The sequence below is a fragment of the Oncorhynchus tshawytscha genome, linkage group LG02, assembly GCF_018296145.1.
Source record: "Oncorhynchus tshawytscha isolate Ot180627B linkage group LG02, Otsh_v2.0, whole genome shotgun sequence".
Taxonomy (NCBI): Eukaryota; Metazoa; Chordata; class Actinopteri; order Salmoniformes; family Salmonidae; genus Oncorhynchus; species Oncorhynchus tshawytscha.
In genome coordinates, this window is record NC_056430.1 from 57,786,422 (window position 1) to 57,812,567 (window position 26,146).

The 26,146-nt window shown below is 40.9% G+C and overlaps 1 protein-coding gene across 1 annotated transcript; it reads left to right on the forward strand.

Annotated features, from left to right (window-relative positions):
- Positions 1-24,855, forward strand: LOC121840064 (equilibrative nucleoside transporter 1-like). Its single transcript, XM_042301448.1, has 13 exons — positions 1-57; positions 2,128-2,201; positions 2,639-2,720; positions 3,128-3,306; positions 4,245-4,384; positions 12,193-12,327; positions 12,417-12,514; positions 12,988-13,066; positions 14,582-14,661; positions 19,236-19,344; positions 19,549-19,634; positions 22,803-23,002; positions 24,676-24,855. Exons 2-13 carry the CDS (start codon positions 2,176-2,178, stop codon positions 24,785-24,787), a joined length of 1,326 nt encoding a protein of 441 aa, XP_042157382.1. The 5' UTR covers positions 1-57; positions 2,128-2,175; the 3' UTR covers positions 24,788-24,855.
- The last annotated feature ends 1,291 nt before the right edge of the window (positions 24,856-26,146 follow it).

Sequence of the window (26,146 nt, forward strand, 5' to 3'; positions counted from 1 at the left end):
ACCTCCATCTGCAACTGGATCCTGGACTTCCTGACGGGCCGCACCCAGGTGGTAAGGGTATGTAACAACAAAACTGCCACGCCGAAACTGAAAACACCTGGGCCCATCAGGGGTGTGTGCTTAGTCCCCTCCTGTACTCCCTGTTTCCCCATGACTGCGTAGCCAAGCACGACTCCAACACCATCATTAAGTTTTCTGATGATATAACGATGTAACAGTCTATAGCGAGGAGGTGAGAGACCAAAACTGGCCAATGCTAAGAACGCAATAACACCTTTGTTGTTAAAGATTAGGCTACTTAATTTATGTACAAAATGAGGCTCTTTATTAAATATTAGGCCTACTTTTTTGTATTAGTCTTTGGATAGGCAAGATCAACCACAATTGCTCATCACTTAAGATTCTCTTAGAGTTATCCTAGCCATGATTAGGCTACTATTCATCTCAGTTTGGATTAAAAAAGAATAGGGGAGCCTCCCTCATGATTTGAGGTTTTCTTTCAAAAAATCTCTACTTACTTTCACAAAAAATTGTACCGCATGTACCTTGTATTCAATAGGGTAAATGTTATTTTGCTTGGTTGTGGCATTCGTCCATCATTGAGCTAACACATTTTGATATTTCACAAGGCCTGCCACGTCTTTGCAAAGCAACCCCTCATACCTATTTATTTCTGATATCACATGGGATCTTATCCAGAGCTAAAATCCTTTAACAAATCAAATGTATTTATATAGCCCTTCTTACATCAGCTGATATATCAAAGTGCTGTACAGAAACCCAGCCTAAAACCCCAAAACAGCAAGCAATGCAGGTGTAGAAGCACGGTGGCTAGGAAAAACTCCCTAGAAAGGCCAAAACCTAGGAAGAAACCTAGAGAGGAACCAGGCTATGAGGGGTGGCCAGTACTCTTCTGGCTGTGTCAGGTGGAGATTATAACAGAACATGGCCAAGATGTTCAAATTTTCATAAATGACCAGCATGTTCAAATAATGGTAATCACAGTGGTTGTTGAGGGTGCAACAGGTCAGCACCTCAGGAGTCAATGTCAGCTGGCTTTTCATAGCCGATTATTCAGAGTATCTCTACCGCTCCTGCTGTCTCTAGAGAGTTGAAAACAGCAGGTCTGGGACAGGTAGCACGTCCGGTGAACAGGTCAGGGTTCCATAGCCGCAGGCAGAACAGTTGAAACTGGAGCAGCAGCACGGCCAGGTGGACTGGGGACAGCAAGGAGTCATCAGACCAGGTAGTCCTGAAGCATGGTCCTAGGACTCAGGTCCTCAGAAAGAGAGAAAGGAAGAGAGAGCGAATTAGAGAGAGGATACTTTAATTCACACAGGACACCGGATAAGACAGGAGAAATAGTCCAGATATAACAGACTGACTCTAGCCCCCGGACACATGAACTACTGCAGCATATATACTGGAGGCTGAGACAGGAGGGGTCAGGAGACACTGTAGGCCTAACTCCTAGGTCCTGCTTAACATCACACAGCTTTCTCTCAACTCAATATAAGTCACTATAGGCTGCTGAAACGCACACATAGTTGTGCTGGGAGGAGTGAGGGCTTCCCTGATTTTGGGAGGAGTCAACATCTGAGTTCTTAGAATGTCCATTAGCCTACCTCTCAACTTTAAAAAATAAGAAGATCTTGACAACTGTCTGGAAATGGGTAGTTGATGATACTGAGTCTGTTGCTGTAAGTTGTTGATCTCTTATTATCACATTGCATGATGCTCTCTCTGTCTAATGCCTCGATGTTTGGTAATATTACGAATATCAATCTTACATTGTACAGGAGCAAAAACAACTGTAGCCTAGGCTATTAGTCAGTATGCTACTGAATTAATGCAGAGTCAGCAGATCTTCATTTCAGTCATTCAGTTGAAGTTTCAGCACAGTGGAAATGTAGTCTAACCCTAGTTTTCAGATCTCATAGCCCCATATTCATTCAAATATGATTTTTTTATTCCACTAACCCAGTTTAAGTTCCTAAAACCCTCTTTGCATTTTTTCTCTAATGTAGTTGATAAAATAACATGCAATAATATGAGTTTGTTTTCTTGTATTCCTCAACATGACTAAAGAAAAAAAAAATGTTTTTCAATCCAACCCATTTCTTTCAGGTTTGGTGCTGAAGTGTAAAGGGTGATAGTAATCACTGAAGATAAATAATGACCGTCCACGAGCCAAAAGACAAGTGAGTAGCAGCCTCCTTTATGTGTTCAATGTGTATGGTGATCTTCACATTTTGACAATGCACCCTCAGATACAGTATCAAGTTTCTGTGACACACTTGGTTACTTCTCTGCACCAAATGGTAATGTAATCGCTATGTTAGCCTTTGGATTGGAAGTGTGTTACGAGTTCCCCTAAGGGAGTTAACTCTTCGGGGACTGTGGTTAGCGGGCCCACCTTGAGGTCAGTCAGACGTCCAGGGTTCCCCCAGTGGTTGCACATAGTCCTGCAGAAATTACTAGAATTTGCTTAATTGAATCCCCCACATTTTGTATCATAACAGTCAAGTAATTACCGTTCTACCTTAATAATTTCTGTGGGCCTACATAATATGGTATTTTTTGTCAAATTACAAATAACGTCTGTAACCCTAGTTTCCTCTACTCTGTCATCCAACAGAAACAATGGCGTGTGGCTGATCTTTTTCATGCTGGGCTTAGGAACGCTCCTGCCATGGAACTTCTTCATGACAGCCACCATGGTAGAGCACACAATATTTTTTTATCATCTACCTTAAGATTGTGAATAATTAAAGAATATATTTCAACGATACAATGCCAGAGCTTTTAGTGAAATGTCTGTATCAATTTCTAAATATGTCTCAAGTCTTACTTTTCAGATCTTCTTGATAGCCAATGATTATTAACAGAAGTACTGATAACCCCTAATCTACTCATTATTATAATTAATGATGGTTTTAAATTAAATAGCATTTTATAGCATGCTCAATGTGCTTCACATAATTGTATATTTTATACATTATTGTATTTCTTCCACTAAAGATGTATAGCACCCACAAGGGTGATGCATGGCAGACATGTTGTGCCAGAACTATCACCACACATCAGCAATTAACAAAAATTAAGTGGCTGTCCTTGGTCTCTACAGTATTTTAGCAGCCGTCTCAGAGACCCCTCCCAAATGGGCACCAACCTGTCAGGCAATGGGACCGGGGCAGAAGGGAACAACCGTAGCCTTTTGGAGGCCAAGTTCAATAACGTAATGACACTTTGTGCCATGGTGCCTTTACTGGCCTTCACCTGTCTCAACTCAGTCCTGCATCAAAGGTTTGTTCACCACCCCAACCACATCTTTCCTAATGCATTAAAGCACTACTCCAAAAGTTACATCTTGAAGATGCACTACAGCTATCTTTTAACTTTTCCTGTTGAAAAACAATATACCAAGTATAAATGCAGTCATGTACACACACAAGGGCGAGATGGGTCCCGTTATGTCTGGCGAAAACCAAACACTGCATTCCACAGTAAGAACCTCATACCAACAGTCAAGCATGGTGGTGGAAGTGTGATGGTGTGGGGATGCTTTGCTGCCTTAGTACCTGGACGACTTGCCTTAATAGAAGGAACCATGAATTCTGCTCTGTACCAGAGAATTCTTCAGGAGAATGTCAGGCCAGCCGACTGTGAGCTGAAGCTGAAGCGTAGTTTCGGTCGTGCAGCAAGACAATTATCCAAAACACACAATCAAGTCTACGTGAAAATTACTAAAAAGCAACAAATGTGAGGTTTTGGCCCACTCATTGGCTAGAATGGTCCCACCTGATCTCTCCTCCTCCCACCTGCCTTCCATCTTTGAGGACATGTATTTCCATTGTTAGAGCAGTCACTAGAAGTATCTTGCAAATATAATAGACAATCTTTGACTGGAGTAGGACTTTAATCTTTTGCTGGACATCAAATATGATAATGTGTGCATGTATTGAGCAGGCATGTTTAGATTTCCTTTGGGGTTCAACTTAGACAATTGTACCCTTTTTACACTATCTTGCCGACCCAAGCGGCTCTGTACTAGAGCAGATATATTATTTTCACATTGTCCTTTCTAGCACGGTTCCAGCAACTACAGTGGATGCGTAGCCAGGCCATTGCATTTCAGCTTGGCCCTGCCTAGTACACTGTGAAAAGTGTACTAGGCAGGAGAAACACTTGTAATAAGCATAAGATTGACCTCAGATATTTCACTCAAACTCTCTAACTCACAGGATTCCTCAGAAGTTTCGGATCATGGGCAGCCTGGCAGTGATTTTGGTGGTGTTTCTTCTGACAGCCATTTTGGTTAAAATAGAGATGGCACCCCTCCCCTTTTTCACGTTGACCATGATCAAGATTGTCATCATAAACTGTGAGTTTTTCTGACCTTTCTACTGTCCCTTTTTTGCCTCCTTCCTCCCTCTTTTTAACGTGTCAAATCTTTTCCCCTTCAATCCTCTGAATTGTCCTGAAAGTAGAACTAGTCCTCAGCACCCTCAATGTAGTATGTCTTTATTTAAGATTTTACATTTTGTTCATTAGCAGACGATCTTATCAAGGGTGACTTACAGTCAGTGCATTCAACTAAGGTAGATAGAACAACCCCATATCACAGTCATTGCAAAGATTAACATTCCTCACTAAAGCATCTATCAGTAAAATCAGTGCTAGTAAGATAAGACAAGTGTTAGTGCAAGAATGACAAGTAAGGTATTGGTTTTAGGGGGGAATTCACAACGCAGGAGGTTGGTGGCACCCTAATTGGGGAAGTTGGGCTCGTGGTAATGGCTGGAGTGGAATAGGTGGGATTTGTCTTGGAATATTCTAATCAAGTGAGAGAGACTTTGTCACTTCTTCAAACAATCATCTTTATTCAATATCGATTAATTATTGCAATAGTGAGCCTAGTCGACCCCACACCCTTGAGTGTTGTACCGAGTAACCTAACCTTTACACAAATGCAGAATACTATTTTTAGCTGACACTAGAAATGCTTAGTCATGATTGGATCCACACATCCCATGCAGATTGGGGCATCATAAGCCACTCTGGGTTCATCCTGTCGTTATCTGCACGTGGGTTGTTGTCTTAACCCCACCCTGATTTAGTTTCCCAGATGCAAGGATGATTTTGAGACAATGAGGGATTGTTCTACTCCTTAGCTATCTCTAGTAAAACACATTCTTGTCTATGTAATGCAGTCTTTAACTAATTTGTCAGCTCAAGCCATCTCTGGTGACCATATGCCCAGATTAGCGGAGTGGAGACCATAAAAACACAGACACTAGTAGAACACATTTGTTTGATGCCATTCAATTTACTCTGTTCCAGCCATTATTATAAGCCATCCTCCCCTCAGCAGCCTCCACTGATTCACAACTAGTAGGATAACTATAACTGAGTTTAGCTTTATTTCAGTACACAGTATATGGCAGCTAAAAGCTGAATTGCATGTACAGTAAATTCAAGAAAAATAAATCAGGCTAATCATGAAAATAAAGAGGTCTGAAGCGATCATGGACCAGAGAGTTGTTTGGATGTATGAGCGAAGGAAGCATCGATGGTCTGAGTGGAGGGAGCATCTCGATCACAGCTGGTCGGAGTCAGAGACAGACAGGTCAGTAGCTTCAGCTGCGCACCTTGTCATGCTTCTTTGTAGACATTAAGCAGGCTATTTTCAATCGATTAAAGTTTGGCCATGTCACTTGATTACTACCTTTTGTATCTACCTTTCTAATTACTTTTAGAGTTTGGGACTTACAAATGTGTGCTTTTTATGGCAAATCTGCTCTGTGAGAATATCTAAGGGGCTTTTATATAATTATAATGCAGGGTTGTTAATAATATTAATAATCATTGGATAACAGATCGCCTCTCGGAACTCATTAAGAGCCGGCTTCTGTCTTCAATATGCATTTAAATGCTTTATTATCCAAATGTTTAGAGTTCGTGTTGGCGACGGAGAGAAACAAAATGGTGCAGTTTGAGGTCATGAGACAGACAGTCAAAAAAATGTTATTAAAGACTATCAGAAAGAATGTTGGTACTTATTTATTTTGATCAACAGCCATGAATGAGTGAGTAACTCATGTGTATGTACAGTAGGTGCAGAGGCTACAGTATATGACTGTCCCATTATTTAGCAGACATCACTTGCTGCTTATATTCAGTCAACACATATATCTGAAGAATCTTCTTAGGGATAGGAGTCCCGCTAGCTAGCAATTCGAATAAATAATCATAAATATTATGGATGTAAAAAATGTATGTACAGTACATGTAAGTGTCTTATATCAGCTGAAAGCTTAAATTATTGTTAATCCAGCTGCACTGTCCGATTTACAGTACCATTACAGCGAAAACATGCCATGCGATTGTTTGAGGACTGCGCCCCACATATATTTTTCCATCGGCACAGGTGTGATACAATCACAAATAACGATTAAATATTCACCTACTATTTGAAAATCTTCCTCTGATTTATCTTCCAAAGGGTCACAGCTATAACATGTAGTGTTGTTCTTGTTAGATAAAATGCTTTTTTATATCCCAAAAAGTCTGTTTAGTTGGCGCCATCGATTTGAGTAATCCACTCGTTCAACTTGCAGAGAAAGGAATCCGAAAATCTACCCCTAAACTTTGTTTCAACAAGTCAAAATATGTCTCTATTTACTCCTCAGATACCTTCAAATGTAATCAAACTATAATATGTATTTCGGAAAGAAGTATGTTCAATAGGAAAATGATTTTAGCAGGTGCGTAATGTCTTCATGGCACACACAAACACAAATTTCCAAGACAGTGTCCCTCTACTAAAACTGATATTTCCTTTTAGTTTTTTGAAGTTACAATCCTGAAACCTTGAACGTAGACTACTGACACCCTGCGGAAGCCATAGGAATTGCATCCAGGGAGCTAATTTTCAATATGACCTTCCTCTTGCAATTCGAAGAGGATGGTCTCTCTTTAAAAAATAATTCCGTTTGGTTTTCCTTTGGATTTTCTCCTACCATATCTGAGAAAAATATCAAGAATATATTAGGGAATCCAAGATGGTGTAGCAGTGGGATGTTTTGATTGTCTTGTCCCGTCCCTTGTATATATCGTTTCTTTCTTCGTATATATTTTTCCATCTACGGACTGAACATACTCTCCTGCAACCCACCTCACCCAATGCGGTATGAATCTGCTATTTTTTATACTTTAGAACCGTAACCCCCTTCAAGCTAGCCAGCTACTAGCTAGTTGTCAGTTAGCCATCATCGTTAACTGTGACATCTGCCAGCTTCCGCCTGGTCAACTCTTGCCAGCCTGCACAGAGCAATATCAACCCAGAGCATATCGGACTGCTTTTCTCCACCATATCTCCGGATTCCTACCACAAGCCTGAACCTTTACTCCGGATCGTGACAGTTAGCTAGCTGCTATCCGAGTGGCTACTCCTGGTTAATGTCTCTGTCCCGAAGCAAGCACCAGTTAGCCTGGAGGTAGCCTCGAATCCAGGCCCATCTCCCGGCTAGCCAAATAGATCTATCAAGCAATTCCCAAGCGCTCTCATTTGTTGACTTCTGTAACCGTAAAAGCATTGGTTTCATGCATGTTAACATCATAAGCCTCCTGCCTAAAATTGTTTTATTCACTGCTTTATAGCACACTCCACCAATCCAGATGTCCTAGCTATGTCTGAATCCTGGCTTAGAAAGGCCACCAAAAATCCTGACATTTCCATCCCTAACTATAACATTTTCCAACAAGATAGAACTGCCAAAGGGGGCAGAGTTGCAATCTACTGCAGAGATAGCCTGCAGAGCTCTGTTTTTACTATCCAGGTCTGTGCCCAAACAATTCAAGCTTCTTCTGTTAAAAATCTACCTTTACAGAAACAAGTCTCTCACCATTGCCGCTTGTTATAGACCCCCTTCAGCCCCCAGCTGTGCCCTGGACACCGTATGTGAATTGATTGCCTCCAATCTATCTTCAGAGTTCATACTGTTAGGTGACCTAAATTGGGATATGCTTAACACCCCAGCCATTTTACAATCTAAGCTAGAATTCCTCAATCTCACACAAATTATCAAGGAACCTACCAGGTACAACGCAAACTCCGTAACCATATGGGCACCCTCTTAGATACATTTTTAATTCGGAAGTTTACATACACTAGGTTGAAGTCATTCAAACAAATTTTTCAACCACTCCACACATTTCTTGTTAACAAACTATGCTTTTGGAAAGTCAGTTAGGACATCTACTTCGTGCATGACACAAGTAATATTTCCAACAATTGTTTACAGACAGATTATTTCACTTATAGTTCACTGTATCACAATTCCAGTGGTTCAGAAGTTTACATACACTAACTTGACTGTGCCTTTAAACAGCTTGGAAAATTCCAGAAAATTATGTCATGACTTTATAAGCTTTTGATAGGCTAATTGACATAATGTGAGTCAATTGGAGGTGTAGCTGTGGATGTATTCCGAGGCATACCTGCAAACTCAGTGCCTCTTTGCTTGATATCATTGGAATATCAAAAGAAATCTGCCAAGACCACAGAAAAAAATTGTAGACCTCCAGAATTCTGATTCATCCTTGGGAGCAATTTCGAAATGCCTGAAGGTACCACGTTTATCTGTACAAACAGTAGTGCGCAAGTATAAACACCATGGGACCACGCAGACGTCATACCGCTCAGGAAGGAGACACGTTCTGTCTCCTAGAGATGACTTTGGTGTGAAAAGTGCAAATCAATCCCAGAACAACAGCAAAGGACCTTGTGAAGATGCTGGAGGAAACAGGTACAAAAGTAGCTATATCCACAGTAAAATGAGTCCTATATCGACATAACCGGAAAGGCCGGTCAGCAAGGAAGAAGCCATTGCTCCAAAATGACCATAAAAAAAGCCAGACTACGATTTGCAACTGCACAGGGGAAAAAAATAATACTTTTTGAAGAAATGTCCTGTGGTCTGATGAAACAAAAGCAGAACTGTTTGGCCATAATGACCATCATTGTGTTTGGAGGAAAAAAGGGGAGACTTGCAAGCTGAAGAACACCATCCCAACCATGAAGCACGGTGGTGGCAGCATTATGTTGTAGGGGTGCTTTGCTGCAGGAGGACTGGTGGACAAAATAGATGGCATCATGAGGAAGGAAAATTATGTGGATATATTGAAGCAACATCTCAAGACATCAGTCAGTAAGTTATAGCTTGGTCGCAATTGGGTCTTCCAAATGAACAATGACCCCAAACATACTTCCAAAGTTGTAGCAAAATGGCTAAAGGACAACAAAGTCAAGGTATTGGAGTGGCCATCACAAATCCTTGACCTCAATCCCATAGAAAATTTGTGGGCAGAACTGAAAAAGCGTGTGAGAGCAAGGAGGTCAACAAATCTGACTCAGTTACACCAGCTCTGTTAGGAGAAATGGGCCAAAATTCACCCAATTTATTCTGGGAAGCTTGTGGAAGGCTACCAGAAATGCTTGACCCAAGTTAAACAATTAAACAAGTTAAACAATTTAAAGGTAATGCTACCAAATACTAATTGAGTGTATATAAACTTCTGACCCACTGGGAATGTGATGAAAGAAATAATAATAATTCTCTCTAGTATTTTTCTGACATTTCACATTCTTAAAATAAAGTGGTGATCCTAACTGACCTAAGATAGGGCATTTTTACTCGGATTAAATGTCAGGAATTCTGAAATACTGAGATTTAATGTATTTGACGAAGGTGTATGTAAACTTCCGTCTTCAACTGTATACACTACGGTTCAAAAGTTTTAGAACACCTACTCATTCAAGGGTGTTTCTTTATTTTTACTATTTTCTACATTGTAGAACAATAGTGAAGACATCAAAACTATGAAATAACACATACAGAATTATGTAGTAAACAAAAAAGTGCCTTGATGATTGCTTTGCACACTTTTGGCATTCTCTCAACCAGCTTCATGAAATGCATTTCAATTAACAGGTGTGCTTTCTTAAACATTTATTTGTGGAATTTCTTTCCTCCTTAATGCATTAGAGCCAATCAGTTGTGTTGTGGCAAGGTAAGCGGGTATACAGAAGATAGCCCTATTTGGTAAAAGACCATATTATGGCAAGAACAGTTAAAATAAGCAAAGAGAAACTACAGTCCATCATTACTTTATGACATGAAGATCAGTCAATACGGAAAATTTCAAGAACTTTGAAAGTTACTTCATGTGCAGTCGCAAATTAAATCTAATGTTATTGGTCACTTATACATGGTTAGCAGATGTTAATGCGACTGTTGTGACATGCTTGTGCTTCTAGTTCTGACAGTGCAGTAATATCTAACAAGTAATATAACAAATTCACAACGACTACCTTATACTCACAATGTAAGTGGATGTAATAAGAATATGTAGATATAAATATATGGATGCGCAACGGCCGTGTGGCATTGGCAAGATGCAATAGATGGTCTAAAATGCAGTATATACATATGAGATGAGTAATGTAGGATATGTAAACAATATTAAAGTGGCATTATTTAAAGTGATACCTTTATTAAATCCATGTATTAATGTGGCCAGTGATTTGTATGTTGATAGCAGCCTCTCTTTGTTAGTGATGGCTGTTTAACAGTCTGATGGCCTTGAGAATCTGTTTTTCAGTCTACTGACCTCCCCTTCTGGATGATAGCGGGGTGAACAGGCTGTGGCTCGGGTGGTTGTTGTCCTTGATGATCTTTTTGGCCTACCTGTGACAGGCCTACCTGTGACATCAGGTGCTGTAGGTGTCCTGGAGGGCAGGTAGTTTGCCCCCGGTGATGTGTTGTGCAGACTGCCATACCAGGCAGTTTCCGTACCAGGCTGTGATACCGTCTGAAAGGATGGTCTCGAATGTGAGGGTTTTAGGTGACAAGCCAAATTTCTTCAGCCTCCTGAGGCAAGTCAGTTAAGAACAAATTCTTATTTACAATGACGGCCTACCAGGGAACAGTGGGTTAACTGCCTTGTTCATGGGCAGAACAACAGATTTTTACCTTGTCAGCTCGGGGATTCGATCCAGCAACCTTTCAGTTACTGACCCAATGCTCTAACCACTAGGCTACCTGTCTGCCCCAATACATAGGTATTCCTCTTGTCCAGATGGGATAGGGCAATGCGATGGCGATTGCATCGTCTGTGGATCTATTGGGGCGGTAAGCAAATTGGAGTGGGTCTAGGGTATCAGGTAGGGTGGAGGTGATATGATCCTTGACTAGTCTCTCAAAGCACTTCATGATGACAGAAGTGAGTGCTACGGGGCGATAGTCATTTCGTTCAGTTACCTTAGCTTTCTTGCGAACAGGAACAATGGAGACCACAGGCTGGGTTAGGGATTGATTGAATATGTCAGGAAACACACCAGCCAGCTGGTCTGTACATGCTCTGAGGATGCGGCTATGAATGCAAGGGTTAACACGTTTAAATGTTTTACTCATGTTGGTCCACAGTCTTTGGTAGCAGGCTGTGTCGGTGGCACTGGTTTGTCCTATAGGCCACATATGTCTCATGATTGAGCCATTGAATTGCGACTCTACTTTGTCTCTATACTGTCGCTTTGCTTGTTTGATTGCCTTGCGGAGTGAATAACACTGTTTGTATTCGGTCATGTTTCCAGTTGCCTTGCCATGATTAAATGCGGTGGTTCGCGCTTTCAGTTTTTTACCATCATTTCTATAAGGCACAACATAATCTGAAACACAACCAAGAAAAACTGCAAATGCATCCAACAAGTTTGTAGAGTCACAAGTTTGATGTAGTCATTGTGTGCCAAGAATATGGAAACGAAATACAAAAATGTTGACTACTTTAATACACTATAAGTGAATTTTTTCAAATACTTATGACAAATACTTCCATTTCTAAATGGCAAAACAGATGTGTATGATAATACCCTCAAATTATAGGTGACAGACATTCTTTACTGTTGCCTCATGAAACATTTGATCTCAAATCCAAAATACTAGAGAACAGAACCAAATTAAAAGATTTTGCTTTACTGTCCAAATAAATATGTTGAGTAGTGTACGAGCAGTAAATGGGGCAGATTGGGATCACTTAATGAGTAGTCATTAATTCATCAAGCGATAATTCCTTGCTGTATGACTGGACTCTGGTCAGAATTATGACTGTTTTTTTTTACAACCTCTTCAGCCTTTGGAGCTATCCTGCAGGGCAGTCTGTTTGGCATGGCAGGCCAGCTGCCTACCAAATACACCACACCCATCATGAGTGGGCAAGGCCTGGCGGGAACTTTCGCTGCCTTCTCCATGATCTGTGCTATCTCAAGTAAGTCTGAGAGATGATACAGGGGTTGGGGGCAACAGTGGCATTCCAAAGTCAACTCTCTCTCTCACTCTCTCTCTCTCCTTCCCCAGGTGGCTCGGAGATAAATGACGCTGCTTTTGGATACTTCATCACAGCCTGTGTAGTGATCTTATTGGCCATAATATCCTATGTGGTCCTCCCTAAACTGGTAATAACTCAACTCTGGATTTTATGTTATTACATCAATTTGGCTGAAAAAGTGTTTAGGAGAGTTTACTCAATGATAATAAGTAATGCAAATAATGCTTTCGGGCAATTTACCGTAATGTATGTTGATAGCAGCCTCTCTTTGTTAGTGATGGCTGTTTAACAGTCTGATGGCCTTGAGAATCTGTTTTTCAGTCTACTGACCTCCCCTTCTGGATGATAGCGGGGTGAACAGGCTGTGGCTCGGGTGGTTGTTGTTTGTTATACTATGAAATCAATGTTTTTTTTTGGTATACATTTTAAGGTGAAAAATGGTTACCCTTTCACAACATTTAATTCACTACTTATTGATTTTCCAGTGTTGTTAAATGACCAAAATGCGTTATACCTCCATTTGATCCATTCCAGTTGATCTCCTCCGTTTAACTACCATCCCCACTGTGAAATAATTTGTCGTTCTGAACCTTACTTTAGGAGTTCTACCAATATTACAAGACCCAAAGTGGAAACAGAATTATTGATGAGGAGAACAAGCTGGATCTACTCAAGAAAGGTAAAACGACAGCCATTTCTGTTTCTTAGATTTGTGAAAATATTAAATGTAGAAATAAGACAAAGACTCGAAATTGAGCTCGGGTGCATCCTGTTTCCTTTGATCATCAATGAGATGTTTCTACAACTTGATTGAAGTGCACCTGTGGTACATTAAATTGATTGGGCATGATTTGGAAAGGCACACACCTGTCTATATAAGGTCTCATTGTTGACAGTGCATGTCAGAGCAAAAACCAAGCCATGAGCTCAAAGGAATTGTTCTTAGAGCTCCGAGACAGGATTGTGTCGTACCACAGATCTGAAGAAGGGTGCAAAAACATTTCTTGCACTCTTTGATTATCCCCAAGAACACAGTAGCCTCCATCATTCTTAAGTGGAAGAAATCTGGAGCCACTAAGACTTGTCCTAGAGCTGGCCGCCAGGCCAAACTGAGCAAACAGGAGAGAAGGGCCTTGGTCAGGGAGGTGGCCAAGAATGAAATGTTCAGTCTGACAGAGCTCCAGAGTTCCTCTGTGGAGATAGGAGAAACTTCCAGATAGACAGCCATCTCTGCAGCACTCCACCAATCAGGCCTTTATGGTAGAGTGCCCAGACGGAAGCCAGTCCTCAGTAAAAGGCACATGACAGCCCGCTTAAAGTTTGCCAAAAGGCACTTGAAGGACTCTCAGACCATGAGAAACAAGTTTCTCCGGTCTGATGAAACCAAGATTGAACTCTTTGGCCAGAATGCCAAGCGTCACATCTGGAGGAAACCTGGCACCATCCCTACGGTGAAACATGGTGGTGGCAGCATCATGCTTTGAGGATGTTTTTCAATGGCAGGGACTGGGAGACTAGTCAAGACCAGGGGAAATATGAACTGAACAAAGTACAGAGAGCTCCTTGATGATAACCTGATCCAGATGGCTCAGGACCTCAGACTGGGGCGAATGTTCACCTTCCAACAGGACAACGCCTCTAAGCACACAGCCAAGACAACACAGAGGTGGCTTCAGGACAAGTCTTTGAATGTCCTTAAATGGCCCAGCCAGAGCCCGGAATTGAACATCTCTGGACATACCTGAAAATAGCTGTGCAGCAATGCTCCCCATCCAACCTGACAGAGCATGAGAGCATCTGCAGAGACGAATGGGAGAAATGGGAAAAACAGCTATCAATTCATGTAGCATTGGATCACATGCAACTGGCTGATGCACATTTTGAGACAAAGCAAAAAACTGTACTTTGAAAAAGTTTCATGTTTGCAAGTACGGCCCCAATCATGCTGTACTCCTGTTTGTTTTATTGTAAACAAACACTCTATAGCCTCAAAACATGGTTAAAACTGTAATGTTAGTATCATTGATGCTCAGTCCTTGCATCCATAGCTCTGTCTATGAATTTGAAAGTGGTTACATTTCTCCAGCCCCATCCCTCAGCTGTTTACTGAAACAGTGGAGGGGGTCTCTGCTTTGCTATTGTTTGAAATGCAGATTGCCCCTTTAATGGATTGCCTTGTTCCTTACCCCCTCAGAAAATGCAGCAGAGACTAAACCCGTTTTCAAGAAAGGAGAAGAGGAGCAAAACGTGTCCATGTTGACCATCTTCAAGAAGGTAAATTAAGGGCTGGATTCAATCTATATTGTTGAAGTTCAACTTTATTGAATGATTGAAATGTAAAGGCAATGTTCCTCATGAAATAGTACCCGCAAAATACCAGTCTCAACGTCAACAGTAAAGAGGCGACTCTGGGATGCTGGCCTACAAAGAAAAGCCATATCTCAGACTAGCCAATAAAAAGAAAACATTGGCAAATGAACACAGACACATGGACAGAGAAACTCTGCCTAGAAGGCCAGATTTATTGCTTCTTTAATCAGCAATGTTTCATTGGAACACAGGAGTGATGATTGCTGATAATGGGCTTCTGTACGCCTATGTAGATATTACATTTAAAAAATCTGCAGTTTCCAGCTACAATAGTCATTTACAACATTAACAATGTCTACATTGAATTTCTGATCAATTTAATGTTATTTTAATGGACAAAATGTGTCTTTATTATATATATTTTATTAAAAATCTTTATTCACATAAATAATCTGATTTATTGAATTCTCCATGTGGTCTACAGTGCATTCGGAAAGTATTCAGACCCCTTGACTTTTTCCACATTTTGTTATGTTACAGCCTTTTTCAATCAACACAATACCCCATAATGACAAAACAAAAACAGGTTTTTAGAACTTTTCGCAAACGTAGAAAAAATATAATATCACATTTGCATAAGTATTCAGACCCTTTACTATGTACTTTGTTGAAGCACCTTTGGCAGTGATTACAGCCTTGAGTCTACTTGGGAATAACGCTACAAGCTTGACACACCTGTATCTGGGGAGTTTCTACCATTCTTATCTGCAGATCCTCTCAAGCTCTGTCGGGTTGGATTGGGAGTGTCGATGCACAGCTATTTTCAGGTCTCTCCAGAGATATTCAATCGGGTTCAAGTCTGGGCTCTGGCTGGGCCTCTCAATGACATTCAGAGACTTGTCCCAAGCCACTCCTGCATTGTCTTGGCTGTGTGCTTAGGGTCGCTGCCCTGTTGGAAGGGGAACCTTTGCCCCAGTCTGAGGTCTGGAGCAGGGTTTCATTAAGCCACTCCTCAGTAAAAGGCACATGACAGTCCACTTGGAGTTTGCCAAAAGGCACCTAAAGGACTCTCTGACCATGAGAAACAAGATTCTCTGGTCTGATGAAACCGATCCTGACTAGTCTCCCAGTCCCTGCCGCTGAAAAGCATCCCCACAGCATGATGCTACCACCACCATGCATCACTATAGGGATGATGCCAGGTTTCTTCCAGACAGGACGCTTGGCATTCAGGCCAAAGAGTTCAATCTTGGTTTCATCAGACCAGAGAATCTTTTTTCTCCATGGTCTGAGAGTTCTTTAGGTGCTTTATGTGAAACTCCAAGCAAGCTGTCATGTGCCTTTTACTGAGGAGTGGCTTCCTCTGGACACTCTACCATAAAGGCCTGATTGGTGGAGTGCTGCAGAGATGTTTGTCCTTCTGTCATGTTCTCCCATCTCCACAGAAGAACTATGGAGCTCTTTCAGAGTGACCATCAGGTTCTTGGTTGTTGACCAAGGCCCTTCTCCCCCTATTGCTCAGTTTGGCCGGGCAGCCAGCTCTAGGAAGAGTCTTGGTGGTTCCAAACTTCTTCCATTTAAGAAAGATTGAGGCTACTGTGTTCTTGGGACCTTCAATGCAGCAGACTTTTTTGGCACCCTTCCCCAGATCTGTGCCTTGACACAATTCTGTCTCGGAGCTCTACGGACTATTCCTTCGACCTCATGGCTTGATTTTTGCTCTGACATGCACTGTCAACTGTGGGACCTTATATAGACAGGTGTGTGCCTTTCCAAATCATGTCCAATTAATCGATTTTACCACACGTGGACCCCAATCAAGTTGTAGAAACAACTCAAGGATGATCAATGGAAACAGTATGCATCTGATCTCAATTTTGAGTCTTATAGCAATAGATCTGAATACTTAGGTAAATAAGGTATTTCTGTTTTTTATATTTAATACATTTACAAACATTTCTAAAAACCTGTTTTCACTTCATCATTATGGTGTATTGTGTGTAGATTGCTGAGGATTTTTTATTTGATTTAATCCATTTCAGAATAAGGCTGTAATGTAACAACATGTTAACGGGTCTGAATACTTTCCAACGGCACTGTATATATTAAAGTGAACATAATTGAATATAACAAGCTTTTAAAATTCAGTATTGGTGCACAGTTTCGACTTACAAAATCAAAGGGGACTCATTTCGTGAAACGGACCAATTATTTTTTAAATGACAGTTTGTTAAGCTCTTTAGCATGTCGAATGACCAGTCACTTTCACAGCAAATGAGTTTTGGAGTTTAAAAAAATATATTTCATAAATTTCAATTCACTTTATGAATTGGAAAATCATGAAAACCAAGACACTCTTTATATAACTCCTTAAAATTGATTAACTTGCCATTTTTCCAAGACTACGAAAGTAGATCCCTAAACCAAAGTGCACCTTCAATCACACTGTTGATGTTCTACAGGAACTAGATTCTGCAGCGGGCTGATTTTTATCTTGAGCAGATAGTCGGGCGGCCGGAAGATACTTACAAATAATTTGTAGACTGCAACTTGACCACAAGAAGCCCAAACAGACATAATGTTTGACTAAAGCATAATAGTTTCAAACCTTGCTCACATTTGTACACGATCACGTCGTGTCTCTCTATTATGTGTGGGAATAATTGGGAGCAGATTTCTTTAACAAAAATCACTTTTTTTTTTGTCTTTTACCTCCAAAAATGAAAATTCCACAAAAAATTATTATAATTTATGTATATATTTTTTCCTCAGACAACTTGGTGGGCCAAATATACCATCGGCGAGTTAGGGAACCTTTTCTACAGCTGATCCACATACAGCTCTCTATCTTTCTCCAGGGTTGAATTAACTGAGGGATGCAAGCACAATAGTGCTTGACAAGGGTACAGTTGAAGTCGAAAGTTTACATACACTTAGATTGGAGTCATTAAAACTAGTTTTTCAACCACTCCACCAATTTCTTGTTAACAGACTATAGCTTTGGCAAGTCGATAGGACATCTACTTTGTGCTTGACACAAGTAATTTTTCCAACAATTGTTTACCGACAGATTATTTCACTTACAATTCACCGTATTAAATGATGTCATGGCTTTAGAAGCTTATGATAGGCTAAATGACATCATTTGAGTCAATTGGAGGTGTAACTGTGGATGTATTTCAAGGCCTACCTTCAAACTCAGGGTCTCTTTGCTTGACATCTTGGGAAAATCCTCAGACCTCAGAAAAAACATTGTAGACCTCCACAAGTCTGGTTCATCCAAACACCTGATGGTACCATGTTCATCTGTACAAAAAATAGTACGCAAGTATAAACACCATGGAACCACGCAGCTGTCATACCGCTCAGAAAGGAGACTCTGTTCTGCGTTCTGTCTCCTGGAGATTAATGTAATTTGGTGCGAAAAGTGCAAATCAATCCCAGAACAACATCAAAGGACCTTGTGAAGATGCTGGAGGAAACAGGTACAAAAGTAGCTATATCCACAGTAAAACAAGTCCTATATCGACATAACGTGAAAGGCCGCTCAGCAAGGAAGAAGACACTGCTCCAAAACCGCCATTAAAAAGCCAGACTACGGTTTGCAACTGCACATGGGGACCAAGATTGTAGTTTTTGGAGAAATATCCTTTGGCCTGATGAAACAAAAATAGAACTGTTTGGCCATAATGACCATCATTATGTTTGGCGGAAAAATGGGGAAGCTAGCAAGCCGAAGAACACCATCCAAACCGTGAAGCACGGGGGTGGCAGCATCATGTTGTGGGGGTGCTTTACTGCAGGAGGGTCTGGTGCACTTCACAAAATAGATTGCATCATGAGGGAGAAAAATTATGTGGATATATTGAAGCAACATCTCAAGATATCAGTCAGGAAGTTAAAGCTTGGTCGCAAATGCGTCTTCCAAATTAACAATGACCCCAAGCATACTTCCAAAGTTGTGGCAAAATGGCTTAAGGACAACAAAGTCAAGGTATTGGAGTGGCCATCACAAAGCCCTGACCTCAATCCTATAGAAAATTTGTGGGCAGAACTGAAAAAGTGTATGCGAGCAAGGAGGCCTACAAACCTGACTCAGTTACACCAGCTCTGTCAGGTGGAATGGGCCAAAATTCACCCAACTTATTGTGGGAAGCTTGTGGAAGGCTACCCGAAATGTTTGACCCAAGTTAAATCATTTTAAAGGCAATGCTACCAAATAGTAATTGAGTGTACGTAAACTTCTGACCCACTGGGAATGTGATGAAAGAAATAAAAGCTTAAATAAATTATTCCCTCTACTATAATTCTGACATTTCACATTCTTAAAATAAAGTGGTGATCCTTTCTGACCTAAGAAAGGGAATTTTTACTAGGATTAAATGTCAGGAATTGTGAAAAACTGAGTTTAAATGCATTTGGCTAAGGTGTATGTTAACTTCTGTCTTCAACTGTATATATGCAGGGGAAAAGGTGTCTGTGGTGGCCTCAGCTGGTCTAATGTGCTTTCTTCTTAAGCTCTGATCCATTTACTCTAGATCTGGGTCCTGGCTCTCTCTGTGTGTTTTGCCTTCACCATCACCATCGGCACCTTCCCGGCAGTCACTGTGGATGTGAAGTCTACCATCGCTGATGGAGGCACCTGGGGTGTGTGTGGGTGTGGGTGGGTGGGTGTGGTACATGTATGCGTGTATCTATCTATGATAAGAGCACAGTTTATGAGTCCATATTAGAGTATATGACTTGTCATTTTGCCAGCATTTACAACATGATCATATTCAGTCATTCACAACCAATGAAACACAATTGAACAGATATGGTGTCTTACTGTACATTGCTCTCTCGTCTCAGAGCTGTACTTCATCCCCGTGTGTTGTTTCCTGCTCTTCAACCTCAGCGACTGGGTTGGGAGAAGCCTTACTGCTGTGTGTATGTGGGTAAGTCACCAAAACAAAACACTTGTAAATAGAGTGAAAGAAATTGGTCGGTTTTAACGGAAAGGCCTGAAACTAACTGATTCGTATTCAAGTTTTTCATATTGTGAACTAAGGATTCCAGTTTACAGGTCTGGATTACATTTAGCTCTCCACACACAATTATGTGATAATGTCCTAGAAGCCTTGGTTTGGAGGATAGCCTATATGTGACCCAACAACTTTATGTGAGATTAAGTCAAATATTGCAATTAAGCTTTTTGGATTTTTGTTGTTGTTGTACAGAATCAGATATTCAAAATGATATGTCATATACACTATAGATGGAGGAAGCAAGGGAAAGCTATGCTGCTTTGAAAGTTGATAAACCTGTAAAACCAGGAGACAAATAGGAGAAAATGCCCTTGAAAGATTTTGTAGAGATTTTCACACCTGCTATAGAGCTCACCCTTGTTTCCACCCATTCAGCATCGTTCACTCCCTCTTAAGCCTTAGCCACGCTCATCTCTTTATATCAGCATTGCATTTTCCTCCAGAAAGTTCTCTCTACTTAAACTTTTGCCCACTGAGCTTTGTCGATAGCACCAGCTACATTCAGGGCAGCAATGTTTTTGAGAGCAGTAGCAACACTTTTGCAGTTGTCCATAGATATATCATTCCAAAAATCGGTGGTAGCAAAGATGATCTAAATAATGGGGAAGCTCCCATTCTGTTATAGACAGAAGCATGTGACATAACGGACCAATAAGAACTCATCTCTCGACATGTCCAACCCCTCAATTGTTTTTCAAATGGTCCTACAGTGTAGTAGGAACCTGTGTTCCCTGGATTCTGTAACCAGACACAGGTGTTAGGCCTGAGATGAAGTCGAGGGCCAGCAAACCTTGCCAATAAATTCTCTATACCACGGCTTCAAAGCTATTATCACTTTTATACAACAGTTACCAACATATTAAAATAATTATGAACATATAATATTTTCATTAAAAATGTTGTTTATTCATATTACTTCCACGAAGATATAGTCCAGAGGTTGCTACCCATGCCCACTGGTAGTTCGTTCGATTTGCATTGTTGCCAGCTATGCCGACTGGTCATTCGTTTGAATGACATCATTGCCAGCCAATCCGACTGGTCGTTAGTTTGATTAGAAGGTTGCTACGTCAAACAATAATGTTTTCTATGGAGGCTCTTCCCCTTTGTTAGCTCGCGAACTACACAGCTAACACAATCACTTCAAACTGAAGCGGGAAAAACCGCAAACTAGCTGCATTTCATTTTGTTTGACATGTTTTTTGTAAATGAAAAGGAATCTCCGCACACTGAGGATCAATGCACAATTTTCAATATATTTAGGCTGAGTTTTCAGTCGTCAAACCTTCATCAGAGCATATACAAACACACTGACAGAGGCCACATATAGACAATATAAACTCTCAAATAAGTCACACTTTTTCTGAGATAATTGATTACTGATGTGCATCCTGGTGTTTGTTGTACACGGGTGTTGCTCATCACATCACAGCCATGCATTAACGCATGTTGCCTATATGTGGCTAGTCATTGTGTGTTTTTCTATCCTCCGATGAAAGTCTGACGACCCAAAGCTAAGCCTAAATACATTTAAAATTGTGGATTGATCTTGAGTGTGCTGAGATTCCTTTTCAATTCAGTTCTACTCTTCATCTCGTGCACCTCAGCAACGGTCGGGTTGTGCATCTCAGCAACGGTCGGGTTGTGACAGATTGTTAAAAAAATTCGACCAGTTTTTCTATTGACATTTATTTGAATATATCCATAAAAATAATGCTGATTCATGATTTCGACTGTCTGAGAAAAGCTGTGTGTTCCATCCCAACACATTTATTCTCTATGGGACCGTCGATATTGCATGTCAAACGAATGTTGCAAATGTCACAGTGGATGGATAGAAATAAAATGTTATTTGTCACATGCTTCATAAACAACAGGTGTAGACTAACAGTGAAATGCTTACTTACGGGTCCTTTTACAATAATACAGAGTTAAAGATACACTTATTTTTTTATAAATATGTACACCAGGAATAAATAGACAGTGAATAACAATAATGAGTAAAAATAACATGGCTATATACAGGGAGTACAAGTACCAAGTTAATTGAGGTAGCTATGTACATATAGGAAGGTGTAAAGTGACTAGGCAACAGGATATATAATAGACAGAGGCAACAGAGTATGTTGTGGGTGTGAAAGTGAGTGTGTGTGTGGGGGGGCATATGTAGTGTATGTGTGTGTTGGGGTGTCAGTATGTGTGAGGATGTGGGTAGAGTCCAGTGTCTGTGCATAGAGTCAGTGCAAACGTTAGTGAAAAAAGGGTCAATGCAGGTGGTCCGGGTAGCCATTTGATTAGCTATTTAGCAGTCTTGTTTAGCAGTCTTATGGCTTTGGGGTAGAAGCTGTTCAAGGTCTTGTTGGTTTTGGACTTGGTGCACTGGTGCCTCTTGCAGTAGCGGAGAAAACAGTCTATTGTTTGGGTGGCTGGAGTCTTTGACAATTGTTTGGCCTTCCTTTGACACCTCCTGGTATAGAGGTCCTTGATGGCAGTGAGCTCGGCCCCAGAGATGTACTGGGCCGTACTCACCACTCTCTGTAGCGCCTTGCAGTAGAATGCCTTGCGGTTGCCGTACCAAGCGGTGATGCAGCCAGTCAACGGTGCAGATGTAGAACTTTTTGAGGATCTGAGGATAAGAAACATAATTTAATAACAGGTGCAGAGGACAATCAGAATTGTGACAAGATCAGGACAGGACCCATGGTCATTAGTATAGAAGGGACTAGACTAACGTACTATTCATCAGCTGCTTACTGCCCCACCCCCCCACAAAAAAAAAGAAATCCCCTGAAGATAAATATACTTGATTTTGCAAACAAAATATGTGATGTTGAAGAATCAGAACAATAAAGGTAACCCATAAGCCTTTACTGACGTGGTAAATTTTCCATCTGAGAAAAAAATACAGGTCAACACTGAACTACCCTGAATTTCAAATAAATAAATATATATAAATAACTACCTTATCTTGTGGTGACCGGCTTAAAACATACACAGCAGCAATGTTTTATTGAACATGCACTTGAGTGCTTTTCATTGAATGTGAATGTGGTGTGTCTGGCATCCCTCTACTTTCAGCCTGGGAAGGACAGCAAACTGGTGCCCATTCTTCTGGTGGCCCGTGTGATCTTCGTGCCGCTCTTCATGCTGTGCAATGTTCAGCCCCGCTACAACCTGCCTATCTTCTTTGAACACGACGCCTGGTTCATCGTCTTCATGATAGTCTTTGCCTTTTCCAATGGATACCTGGCCAGCCTTTGCATGTGCTTTGGGCCCAAGTAAGACCTCTTGCCTGGGCACAAACCCAAATAGATCAACTTCAAGGTACCGGGCAACATTTTACTCTCACAATGACTCACGCTGTGAGCAAACTAACCATTTGCTAACTAAAATTTGACATAAGTTGTATTTTTACTAATCCCATCTTTCTGTAACAGAGAAATCCCATTGAGACCTAGGTACACAAATTATACAAAATATACAAACACAACGTAATAAAAACATAATATTTACAATCAATTTAAGAAAAGCAATCACATTCCTCAACAAGGAGCAGGTAGCCTAGCGGTTAGAGCAGTAACCGAAAGGTCGCTGGTTTGAATACCCAAGCCGACAAGGTCAAAAATATGTTGATATTCCTTTGAGCAAGGCACTCAACCCTTATTTGCTCCAAGGGTGCTGTATTACTATGGCTGACCCTGTAAAACAACACATTTCACTCCACCTATCTGGTGTATGTGACAATAAAACATCTTACTAAATTGAACTGCCCTAGAGGTAACGGAGCACCAGGGTGCAGAGTTCTGCAGATCATTCCATACACAGGGTGCAAAATAACTGAATGCTAATTTACCCAATTCTGTAGAGATCAACGGGACCTCTGGAGTTAGCCATCCCTGTGATCAGGTCTGGTGACTCGTATAATTGAACAGTGAAGTATGGTACGGTGGACGTTTGTGCAAGAAGGCTATATAAACAAAAAGAGAGCAGTGTATCGATCTACGAGACGGCCAGCTTACTTTCTGCAATAGGATGCAATGATGTGTACTGAACCTGTCACCTGTAATAAAGTGAAGTGTGGTGTGGGAAACTGAATTTAATGGTTTCAGTGTAGTGGCACCAGCAGTCGTATAAATGGTGTCAACTGTAGTCTAGCATTTGCAGGAAAGTTGACTGAATGATCTGCTTTCTGCTGTTCAGAAAGAGGCATTATCTATTTTTAAAGAAGAAGCCCATTTTTATTCTCAATTTTATTCTCAACTTATCCATCCATATGCTTTTTAAAAGATTCATTTTTGTCAATCCAGATGCCCAGATATTTATAAGCAGGCACACGCTCAATGTGGGCACCATAAACCAATTACCAGTCACCTGATCCAGGACAATTTCAGACAACCTTTTTGAATGTGTAAAGATCGGTCGACAGTGTTGAACGCTTTAGACAAGTCAATGAATAGAGCAGCACACTGTTTCTTCCTATCCAAACAATTTACTCCATCATGTCAAACCAGTGATGCTGCCGAGAAGGTGCTATGCCCTGGTCTGAAGCCCGACTGATGCACATTTAGAATAGATTTTGAAGTAAAGAAAGATCTTGGCTGAGCATTTAGTCAAGGATTCAAACATTTTAGCTAGGAAAATAAAGTTTAGAAATAGGGTGATAATTATTAAAGTCACAATGTCTGTTAGAAGGACGAGGCATAACACACATGATAAACGCAAAGCAATTCTGTCCTACCAAGCAAAAAGGCATTAACTGCTCATAGCATGGAACTGAGAAAAATGGCTTTCATTTCGTTTTTGGAATTGCTGTCTATTTTAAAATGTTATGGTTAGTTTGCTCACGTTGCAAGTGTCATTACGAGAGAAAAATGTCTCCCAGGTTGACAGAAATGAGGTTGCACCTAAAATCTTACCACACCTGATCGGCTGTCATTCTCTCTCTCCACAGAAAAGTTGCTGCTCATGAAGCGGAGACAGCTGGAGCCATTATGGCCTTCTTCTTGTCCCTGGGTTTGGCTCTGGGAGCATCCCTCTCATTCCTCTTCAGAGGCCTGGTCTAAAATGACACCCTGTAGAGAACATGACCCCCAAACCCCAAATTGACCTATAAAACTTGCATGGTAACAAATTGAAATGTATTTGTCTCTTTTTTAAACAAACGATACTGATTAACCTCAAATCTGGTCTTACAAATAATGGAAGGTAGTAAGCAGCTCAAGACCAGGATTCAATCCGATAGCACTTTGTTGGCTATGCGCTATTTAAAGGTAATTTTCCGATTGTACCGACATATACAGTGTTTACCGTGAATGCTGTCTCCGTGAACACAGGAACTTTACCTTTAACAGCCAGTAGTGTGAGGATTCTTTTGTTTGAAAGCTACCAAACTAACCAAAACTGAATTAAGTAGAGCATTTGTGAAATTAGGCATCTGCAGGTTCCTACTATCCATGGGAGATCACATGCAATTCAGTGCTCCCCTTTTGATTCTGTAGTATTCCAATTTGAATTCTTATGAAGCCATGAATCCTTATGAAGCCATGGGGTGGCAGGGAGCCTAGTGGTTAGAGCATTGGACTAGTAACCGAAACGTTGCAAGATTGAATCCCCGAGCTGGCAAGGTAAAAATCTGTAATTCTGCCCCTGAACAAGGCATTTAACTCACTGTTCCTAGGCCCTCATTGAAAATAAGAATTTGTTCCTAATTAAATTAAATAAAGTTGAAATTTAAAAAAAAAATACAATACAAAGCAAACACAATTTATGGCTATATTAACTGTCATTTATTGGCAAATATATTTCATCAGTATGAGTGCAATATACAGTGTAATCAAATCAAATTTTATTTGTCACATACACATGGTTAGCAGATGTTAATGCGAGTGTAGCTGTCAAGGATTTCCTCCTCTTCATCTGAAGAGGAGAGGCGAGAAGGATCGGAGGACCAATATGCGGCGTGGTAAGTGTCCATGGTTCTTTTAATATGTAAATGTACACATGAACACTACAAAACAATAAACATGGACTGTGTGAAACCCTAAACAGTCCTATCTGGTGCAGAGACAGGAACAAACACCCACAAACACAGTGAAACCCAGGCTACCTAAGTATGATTCTCAATCAGAGACAACTAATGACACCTGCCTCTGATTGAGAACCATACTTGGCCGAAACATAGAAATACCCAAATTATAGAAAAACAAACATAGACTGCCCACCCAACTCACGCCCTGACCATACTAAATAAATACAAAACAAAGGAAATAAAGGTCAGAACGTGACAGTACCCCCAAAGGTGCGGACTCCGGCCGCAAAACCTTGACCTATAGGGGAGGGTCTGGGTGGGCGTCTGTCCGCGGTGGCGGGTCTGGCGCGGGACGCGGACCCCACTTAACCATTGTCTTAGTCCGCCTCATTGT